This window comes from Oncorhynchus keta, chromosome 20, assembly GCF_023373465.1.
Source record: "Oncorhynchus keta strain PuntledgeMale-10-30-2019 chromosome 20, Oket_V2, whole genome shotgun sequence".
Classification (NCBI taxonomy): domain Eukaryota; kingdom Metazoa; phylum Chordata; class Actinopteri; order Salmoniformes; family Salmonidae; genus Oncorhynchus; species Oncorhynchus keta.
The window spans coordinates 31,625,493-31,636,155 of NC_068440.1; the positions used below are offsets into that span (position 1 = coordinate 31,625,493).

At 46.5% G+C, this 10,663-nt stretch overlaps 1 protein-coding gene across 2 annotated transcripts in view; it reads left to right on the plus strand.

The window, feature by feature from the left end:
- poc1bl (POC1 centriolar protein homolog B (Chlamydomonas), like) overlaps positions 1 to 2,448 on the plus strand; it is a 45,637-nt gene extending 43,189 nt beyond the window's left edge. For both annotated transcript variants that reach the window (XM_035759109.2, XM_035759108.2), the window contains exons 10-11: positions 1,430 to 1,582; positions 1,786 to 2,448. In XM_035759109.2, coding sequence (XP_035615002.1) covers positions 1,430 to 1,582; positions 1,786 to 1,926 — 294 coding nt within the window. In that variant the 3' untranslated portion in view covers positions 1,927 to 2,448. The remainder of the gene's footprint in view (positions 1 to 1,429; positions 1,583 to 1,785) is intronic.
- The last annotated feature ends 8,215 nt before the right edge of the window (positions 2,449 to 10,663 follow it).

A 10,663-nucleotide genomic window follows, 5' to 3' on the forward strand; every position in this document is an offset into this window, starting at 1 on the left:
GAGAGAGAGGTGAGCAGAGAGAGAGAGAGAGGTGAGCAGAGAGAGAGAGAGAGAGGTGAGCAGAGAGAGAGAGAGAGGTGAGGTGAGAGAGAGAGGTGAGCAGAGAGAGAGAGGAGAGAGCAGAGAGAGAGAGAGAGAGAGGTGCGCAGAGAGAGAGAGAGAGAGGTGCGCAGAGAGAGAGAGAGAGAGGTGCGAGAGAGAGAGAGAGAGGTGCGCAGAGAGAGAGAGAGAGAGGTGAGCAGAGAGAGAGAGAGAGGTGCGCAGAGAGAGAGAGAGAGGTGCGCAGAGAGAGAGAGAGGTGCGCAGAGAGAGAGAGAGAGAGGTGCGCAGAGAGAGAGAGAGAGAGAGAGGTGCGCAGAGAGAGAGAGAGAGGTGCGCAGAGAGAGAGAGTGCGTGTGCAGCAGAGAGAGAGAGGTGCGCAGAGAGAGAGAGAGGTGCGCAGAGAGAGAGAGAGAGTGTGCAGCAGAGAGAGAGAGAGTGCGCAGAGAGAGAGAGAGAGAGAGAGAGAGAGAGAGAGAGAGAGAGAGAGAGAGAGAGAGAGAGAGAGAGAGAGAGAGAGAGAGAGAGAGAGAGAGAGAGAGAGAGAGAGAGAGAGAGAGAGAGAGAGAGAGAGAGAGGTGCGCGGGGGAGGGAGGGAGAGCGGTAGAGAGGCACGCGGGGGAGGGAGAGCAGTAGAGAGGCACGCGGGGGAGGGAGAGAGGCTCGGGGGGAAGAGAGAGGCGTGGTGGGGAGAGGGAGAGAAAGGCGTCGGGGGAGGGAGAGAGGCACTCGGGGGGAGAGACACACATACACACAGAGAGACGCCTGGGGGGAAGAAAGAGAGAGAGACTGGGGTGAAGAGAGAGGCGTGGGGGGAAGAAAGAGAGAGAGACTGGGGTGAAGAGAGAGGCGTGGGGGGAGAGAGAGACTCGGGGGTGAAGAGAGAGGCGTGGGGGAGAGAGACAGAGAGAGAGACTCGGGGTGAAGAGAGGCGTGGGGGAGAGGGAGAGAGAGACTCGGGGGTGAAGAGAGGCGTGGGGGAGAGGGAGAGAGAGACTCGGGGTGAAGAGAGGTGTGGGGGAGAGGGAGAGAGAGGAGTGGGGGGGAGAGAGAGGAGTGGGGGGGGAGAGAGAGGAGTAGTGGGGGGGGGGGGGGGGGGACTCTGGGTGAAGAGAGAGGCGTGGCGGGGAGAGAGAGAGAGTAGCGCGCGCCTCTCGCTTTCTCTCCCCCCTGCTTGCTCAACAGACATTACTTTAGACCTAGATCCAACCATTTCTCTCTTAAAAGTAAACGATTATTTTGGTGAAATCTAACTGTTGAATGCTAATGTTTGGAGCTGCTGATTTGAAATGCAGAAGCACCGAGAGTAAACATTCATCCATTCCCCAGGTACGGTGGTTACTATAATTCAGATCAGCAGAGTTTAACCATGCCTCTCTCTTTCCGATAGTACTTTGAGTACACGACTCATAAGGAGATCCGCTATAACTCTGTGACGGAGCTGTGTGCCGAGGTCCCAGAGGGACAGACTTACATTGGGATGAAACACTGCCCCCACGACAGAACCCCTACACCCCCCACCATCATCTGGGAGTTTAGAGAGGTCAGTGATGCAGACAAAAAACACGCATGTAAGCAGAAAAATGCTCTTACACACATACTCACTCACAGAAAAACACTACAGATGTTCATACTATGCACTACTGGGCTGATTGAATTGGTAAACACACGACAAGTTGTCTTGTCAGTCAGAAACAGACTGTATTCAACATAGCTGTAGTCTTACCTGTCTCTGTGTGACCACAGGACGGGACCATATACCACCCTCACTCAGACATGTGTGTCACCTCCTGCCGCACAGCCGAGGGGCGAGCGGACGTCCAGATGAGGACGTGCACCCCCGGGGACAAGCACCAGCGCTGGAAGTTTGAGAACGGGGGGAACTAGCTTCACCCTAACCCTAATTGACCTTTGACCTAAGTGCAATTACAGTTCCACGGTGGACGATTGAGAGGCAGGATTTTTAAAGAGGGGACCCAGCAAAGCCTCTCAGCAAACTACCTACTTGTTCCCTGTGGGAAGACTTCCTCATTTAAAGTGCCTTTGCAAACCAAGTGGGGTCCACACCAGAGGTGACCGTATTTATGCCTGTCTGTCAGAATGCCCTAGTTTTGTAGATCTTTCCTTCCTGTCACTATGGGAGTTTAAAAACAATAAGAAAGCTTGAAGGAACATTCCAGGATTGTCTAGTGGTGTCAGATCTAAAAGACTGGTTTCAAAGAGGATCAATTTAATTCAGTGGGATCGGCATAGATTCTAACAAGTACTGTTGCACTTCAGAATGATTTTATAGAATATTTGTGTTTTTTTTTACATGTAGACCACAACAAATAACTGAATTGTGTTGTCCTTAAAATAAGATTCAAAAAGTTTAGTACATTAAAACGATTCATTTCGAGGTCTAAATGATTACTCTTTTCTATGTGTGGTTAATCTGGGGGTTTGTAATTCAAAGATAACCCTTTGAGATAGCTGAATAAGTCCCAAAGCTTTGGATCATATGAGACTTTGTGTGTTCTACTCACCAGTGTCTGTCTCTCTGTTTGGAGACTGTCATGCTAGGATACTGTGTGTTCTACTCACCAGTGTCTGTCTCTCTGTTTGGAGGCTGTCATGCTAGGATACTGTGTGTTCTACTCACCAGTGTCCGTCTCTCTGTTTGGACCCTGTCATGCTAGGATACTGTGTGTTCTACACACCAGTGTCTGTCTCTCTGTTTGGAGGCTGTCATGCTAGGATACTGTGTGTTCTACTCATCAGTGTCCGTCTCTCTGTTTGGAGACTGTCATGCTAGGATACTGTGTGTTCTACACACCAGTGTCTGTCTCTCTGTTTGGAGACTGTCATGCTAGGATACTGTGTGTTCTACACACCAGTGTCTGTCTCTCTGTTTGGAGACTGTCATGCTAGGATACTGTGTGTTCTACTCACCAGTGTCTGTCTCTCTGTTTGGACCCTGTCATGCTAGGATACTGTGTGTTCTACTCACCAGTGTCCGTCTCTCTGTTTGGAGACTGTCATGCTAGGATACTGTGTGTTCTACTCACCAGTGTCCGTCTCTCTGTTTGGACCCTGTCATGCTAGGATACTGTGTGTTCTACTCACCAGTGTCCGTCTCTCTGTTTGGACCCTGTCATGCTAGGATACTGTGTGTTCTACTCACCAGTGTCTGTCTCTCTGTTTGGAGACTGTCATGCTAGGATACTGTGTGTTCTACTCACCAGTGTCTGTCTCTCTGGAGACTGTCATGCTAGGATACTGTGTGTTCTACTCACCAGTGTCTGTCTCTCTGTTTGGAGACTGTCATGCTAGGATACTGTGTGTTCTACTCACCAGTGTCCGTCTCTCTGGAGACTGTCATGCTAGGATACTGTGTGTTCTACTCACCAGTGTCCGTCTCTCTGTTTGGAGACTGTCATGCTAGGATACGGTATGTGTTCTACACACCAGTGTCTGTCTCTCTGTTTGGAGACTGTCATGCTAGGATACTGTGTGTTCTACTCACCAGTGTCTGTCTCTCTGTTTGGAGACTGTCATGCTAGGATACTGTGTGTTCTACACACCAGTGTCTGTCTCTCTGTTTGGAGACTGTCATGCTAGGATACTGTGTGTTCTACTCACCAGTGTCCGTCTCTCTGTTTGGAGACTGTCATGCTAGGATACTGTGTGTTCTACTCACCAGTGTCCGTCTCTCTGTTTGGAGACTGTCATGCTAGGATACTGTGTGTTCTACTCACCAGTGTCCGTCTCTCTGTTTGGACCCTGTCATGCTAGGATACTGTGTGTTCTACTCACCAGTGTCTGTCTCTCTGTTTGGAGGCTGTCATGCTAGGATACTGTGTGTTCTACTCATCAGTGTCCGTCTCTCTGTTTGGACCCTGTCATGCTAGGATACTTACTGTGTGTTCTACTCACCAGTGTCTGTCTCTCTGTTTGGAGACTGTCATGCTAGGATACTGTGTGTTCTACACACCAGTGTCTGTCTCTCTGTTTGGAGACTGTCATGCTAGGATACTGTGTGTTCTACTCACCAGTGTCCGTCTCTTTGTTTGGAGACTGTCATGCTAGGATACGGTATGTGTTCTACTCACCAGTGTCCGTCTCTCTGTTTGGACCCTGTCATGCTAGGATACTGTGTGTTCTACTCACCAGTGTCCGTCTCTCTGTTTGGAGACTGTCATGCTAGGATACTGTGTGTTCTACTCACCAGTGTCCGTCTCTCTGTTTGGAGACTGTCATGCTAGGATACTGTGTGTTCTACTCACCAGTGTCCGTCTCTCTGTTTGGACCCTGTCATGCTAGGATACGGTATGTGTTCTACTCACCAGTGTCCGTCTCTCTGTTTGGACCCTGTCATGCTAGGATACGGTATGTGTTCTACTCACCAGTGTCCGTCTCTCTGTTTGGAGACTGTCATGCTAGGATACTGTGTGTTCTACTCACCAGTGTCCGTCTCTCTGGAGACTGTCATGCTAGGATACTGTGTGTTCTACTCACCAGTGTCCGTCTCTCTGTTTGGAGACTGTCATGCTAGGATACGGTATGTGTTCTACACACCAGTGTCTGTCTCTCTGTTTGGAGACTGTCATGCTAGGATACTGTGTGTTCTACTCACCAGTGTCCGTCTCTCTGTTTGGAGACTGTCATGCTAGGATACTGTGTGTTCTACACACCAGTGTCTGTCTCTCTGTTTGGAGACTGTCATGCTAGGATACTGTGTGTTCTACTCACCAGTGTCCGTCTCTCTGGAGACTGTCATGCTAGGATACTGTGTGTTCTACTCACCAGTGTCCGTCTCTCTGTTTGGAGACTGTCATGCTAGGATACGGTATGTGTTCTACACACCAGTGTCCGTCTCTCTGTTTGGAGACTGTCATGCTAGGATACTGTGTGTTCTACACACCAGTGTCTGTCTCTCTGTTTGGAGACTGTCATGCTAGGATACTGTGTGTTCTACTCACCAGTGTCCGTCTCTCTGGAGACTGTCATGCTAGGATACTGTGTGTTCTACTCACCAGTGTCCGTCTCTCTGTTTGGAGACTGTCATGCTAGGATACGGTATGTGTTCTACACACCAGTGTCTGTCTCTCTGTTTGGAGACTGTCATGCTAGGATACTGTGTGTTCTACTCACCAGTGTCTGTCTCTCTGTTTGGAGACTGTCATGCTAGGATACTGTGTGTTCTACTCACCAGTGTCCGTCTCTCTGTTTGGAGACTGTCATGCTAGGATACTGTATGTGTTCTACTCACCAGTGTCCGTCTCTCTGTTTGGAGACTGTCATGCTAGGATACTGTGTGTTCTACACACCAGTGTCCGTCTCTCTGTTTGGAGACTGTCATGCTAGGATACTGTGTGTTCTACACACCAGTGTCCGTCTCTCTGTTTGGAGACTGTCATGCTAGGATACTGTGTGTTCTACTCACCAGTGTCTGTCTCTCTGTTTGGAGACTGTCATGCTAGGATACTGTGTGTTCTACTCACCAGTGTCCGTCTCTCTGTTTGGACCCTGTCATGCTAGGATACTGTGTGTTCTACTCACCAGTGTCCGTCTCTCTGTTTGGAGACTGTCATGCTAGGATACTGTGTGTTCTACACACCAGTGTCTGTCTCTCTGTTTGGAGACTGTCATGCTAGGATACTGTGTGTTCTACACACCAGTGTCCGTCTCTCTGTTTGGAGACTGTCATGCTAGGATACTGTGTGTTCTACTCACCAGTGTCTGTCTCTCTGTTTGGAGACTGTCATGCTAGGATACTGTGTGTTCTACTCACCAGTGTCCGTCTCTCTGTTTGGACCCTGTCATGCTAGGATACTGTGTGTTCTACTCACCAGTGTCCGTCTCTCTGTTTGGAGACTGTCATGCTAGGATACTGTGTGTTCTACTCACCAGTGTCCGTCTCTCTGTTTGGAGACTGTCATGCTAGGATACGGTATGTGTTCTACTCACCAGTGTCCGTCTCTCTGTTTGGAGACTGTCATGCTAGGATACGGTATGTTTTCTACTCACCAGTGTCCGTCTCTCTGTTTGGAGACTGTCATGCTAGGATACTGTATGTGTTCTACTCACCAGTGTCCGTCTCTCTGTTTGGAGACTGTCATGCTAGGATACTGTGTGTTCTACTCACCAGTGTCCGTCTCTCTGTTTGGACCCTGTCATGCTAGGATACGGTATGTGTTCTACTCACCAGTGTCCGTCTCTCTGTTTGGACCCTGTCATGCTAGGATACGGTATGTGTTCTACTCACCAGTGTCCGTCTCTCTGTTTGGAGACTGTCATGCTAGGATACTGTGTGTTCTACTCACCAGTGTCCGTCTCTCTGGAGACTGTCATGCTAGGATACTGTGTGTTCTACTCACCAGTGTCCGTCTCTCTGTTTGGAGACTGTCATGCTAGGATACGGTATGTGTTCTACACACCAGTGTCTGTCTCTCTGTTTGGACACTGTCATGCTAGGATACTGTGTGTTCTACTCACCAGTGTCTGTCTCTCTGTTTGGAGACTGTCATGCTAGGATACTGTGTGTTCTACACACCAGTGTCTGTCTCTCTGTTTGGAGACTGTCATGCTAGGATACTGTGTGTTCTACTCACCAGTGTCCGTCTCTCTGTTTGGAGACTGTCATGCTAGGATACTGTGTGTTCTACTCACCAGTGTCCGTCTCTCTGTTTGGAGACTGTCATGCTAGGATACGGTATGTGTTCTACTCACCAGTGTCCGTCTCTCTGTTTGGAGACTGTCATGCTAGGATACTGTGTGTTCTACTCACCAGTGTCCGTCTCTCTGTTTGGAGACTGTCATGCTAGGATACTGTGTGTTCTACTCACCAGTGTCCGTCTCTCTGTTTGGACCCTGTCATGCTAGGATACGGTATGTGTTCTACTCACCAGTGTCCGTCTCTCTGTTTGGAGACTGTCATGCTAGGATACTGTGTGTTCTACTCACCAGTGTCCGTCTCTCTGTTTGGAGACTGTCATGCTAGGATACGGTATGTGTTCTACTCACCAGTGTCCGTCTCTCTGTTTGGAGACTGTCATGCTAGGATACTGTATGTGTTCTACTCACCAGTGTCTGTCTCTCTGTTTGGAGACTGTTCAAAGTAGGTTGAAATTGGGCCATTCGAACAAGACTTGAAACACTTACAGTGAGGGAAAAAAGTATTTGATCCCTGCTGATTAAGTACGTTTGCCCACTGACAAAGAAATGATCAGTCTATAATTGTAATGGTGGTTTATTTGAACAGTGAGAGACAGAATAACAACAACAAAATCCATAAAAACGCATCTCAAAAATGTTATAAATTGATTTGCATTTTAATGAGGGAAATAAGTATTTGACCCCCTCTCAATCAGAAAGATTTCTGTCTCCCAGGTGTCTTTTACACAGGTAACGAGCTGAGAGCACATTCTTAAAGGGAGTGCTCCTAATCTCAGTTTGTTGCCTGTATAAAAGACACCTGTCCACAGAAGCAATCAATCAATCAGATTCCAAACTCTCCACCATGCCCAAGACCAAAGAGCTCTCCAAGGATGTCAGGGACAAGATTGTAGACCTACACAAGGCTGGAATGGGCTACAAGACCATCGCCAAGCAGCTTGGTGAGAAGGTGACAACAGCTGGTGTGATTATTCACAAATGGAAGAAACACAAAATAACTGTCAATCTCCCTCGGCCCGGGGCTCCATGCAAGATCTCACCTCGTGGAGTTGCAATGATCATGAGAACAGTATGGAATCAGCCCAGAACTACACAGGAGGATCTTGTCAATGATCTCAAGGCAGCTGGGACCATAATCACCAAGAAAACGATTGGTAACACACTACGCCGTGAAGGACTGAAATCCTGCAGCGCCTGCGAGGTCCCCCTTCTCAAGAAAGCACATATACATGCACATCTGAAGTTTGCCAATCAACATCTGAATGATTCAGAGGACAACTGGGTGAAAGTGTTGTGGTCAGATGAGACCAAAATGGAACTCTTTGGCATCAACTCTACTCGCTGTGTTTGGAGGAGGAGGAATGCTGCCTATGACCCCAAGAACACCATCCCCACCGTCAAACATGGAGGTGGAAACATTATGCTTTGGGGGTGTTTTTCTGCTAAGGGGACAGGACAATTTCACCGCATCAGAGGGACGATGGACAGGGCCATGTACCGTCAAATCTTGGGTGAGAAGCCAGGGCATTGGAAATGGGTCGTGGATGGGTATTCCAGCGTGACAATGACCCAAAACACACGGCCAGGTCAACAAAGGAGTGGCTCAAGAAGAAGCACATTAAGGTCCTGGAGTGGCCTAGCCAGTCTCCAGACCTTAATCCCATAGAAAATCTGTGGAGGGAGCTGAAGGTTTGAGTTGCCAAACGTCAGCCTCGAAACCTTAATGACTTGGAGAAGATCTGCAAAGAGGAGTGGGACAAAATCCCTCCTGAGATGTGTGCAAACCTGGTGGCCAACTACAAGAAACGTCTGACCTCTGATTGCCAACACGGGTTTTGCCACCAAGTACTAAGTCATGTTTTGCAGAGGGGTCAAATACTTATTTCCCTCATTAAAATGCAAATCAATTTATAACATTTTTGACATGTTTTTCTGGATTTTTTTGTTGTTATTCTGTCTCTCACTGTTCAAATAAACCACCATTACAATTATAGACTGATCATTTCTTTGTCAGTGGGCAAACGTACAAAATCAGCAGGGGATCAAATACTTTTTTCCATCACTGTAAGCTTGTGCTAAGTGCAATTTTCGATTGCCTGTGGGTGGTGGAATGTCTGACATTGTTGTCTGGGAGTCTTCACTGTGCTGTGGATTCAAAAACAGGCTGATTTACTGGGTCTACGATGTTGCCTCCAAAAAGTGAGGCAGAATTATTTTACACATTTTAATCTATAAAAAATACAAATCCAATGTGCCTAACATACAATTATAAAGATGTTCATTTGACTTTCATAATGGCAATATTCTCATATCAGTCTTGGTCTACAGCAATGTTGTCTGCTCTCTTCCAAGGCCTCCGTGTTGCAACTAACACAAGCATGTCACAGCATTGCTTACTTGTAGCATTTTTATACTGTATCGTGCATCAATTGTTGATCTCTCAAGGGCTTGATTGTCTTAAACCTGCCACACAACAGATTCCTTTGTCTTTGACAGACTTACATCAACACGCGTACGTACTCTGCTCTTACGCTCTCTCCTAACCTGAACCTTTCCTATAATATCTGGTTCCCTTGATTGGGATTCGAGAACCACATTGTGGCCTTAATAACAATGATTCCGTGTTTGTTGTTATTGAAGTGCTTATTATTGAAATCAGTTGTACCGCCGCAGACTGTTCTTCCTAATTGTCTTTTTGTGGTCGTTTACACTAGGGCATTTTTTCCCCTTCATATCAAATATTTGTAATGATTGTTTGATCATTCAAAATGACTCCAGCTTAATATGATATTTCTTGGTATAAAGGGACCTGAATGGGATGTGGTGTTTTTAAACTACTGAACTGATTTAATAAGCACGAGGTGGTGGGGATTATTGTTTGTACCAGTGAAGAATAAAAGGGTCAAAATAAAATTGGTGTTTAATTTTTTTAAATTGAACCTTTATTTAACTAGGCATGCCAGTTAATTAAGAACAAATTGTTATTTACAGTGGTGGCCTACCCCGGACAGACCCTCCCCTAACCCAGAGCCCAACAGAGCTCCCGAGAGTTTTGGAGGATTGCTAGATCAATGCCTTTTAACTCACTGAACAGTGACAATTAAAACAAGAATCCAAAAGAGTTGGTTTTATTTCTCTTAGTACTGACACAAGACTCCAGTGAACTTTGACAAGCAAGTAAGAAAGGCTTTTCTTCACTATGTTTTCTTCCAAATGTACTGATTTAGCACCATCTAGTGGCGATGGAAGGAACCACTCAATGTCAAATGGGGAAGTGATGCCCTTTTGAGGTTCAGTAAATATTCGTGCCCTTTTAATCCTTAAGAGTCTATTATAATCTAAGTAACCTAATCCCCATCAAAATCTGTCAATTTAAACTAGAGATATGTGGTTGTTATGCATAGACTGTGTCTCAATCCGCCCATGTCGGCCTTCCGCATCAGCGGTGAAAGGTGGCATAGCTACATCGTTGTTTGTCAGACCACTATGGACAGGGGAGAATCTTACGAACACGATGGTGTTCTCTATTTTGCTCTGACCCCTACCAGTGTCATGGGACGCCTCTCAAGGTAACCCATACAAACGAATGGAAGCATGGAGGCCGTTTTGTGCCAACAAAAATAAGGGTTTAAATCCCAAAAATATATATTTTCTGAACTTTCTTATCTCCTAGATATAGGACAGACACTTCAAAACCTAATTCCTTATGATGAATATTTGTCTTTTTTTTCTTCCATTTATGAATGTGTTATTCAATTAGTTTCTATAGTAGTGAAGACCAAATTCAATATTTGAACAAAAAAGTACATGTAATTTTTTTAATACCTAAAGGGGTCCTAAAATACTCAATCAAATAGAGACATGATCCATGGTATGACCATCTTAAAACAATTCCATATGTTAACTTAGTACCCCCCTAACTGCTTTTTAAACCTTACCATGAGCAATAAAACAATCAGGATGTCCA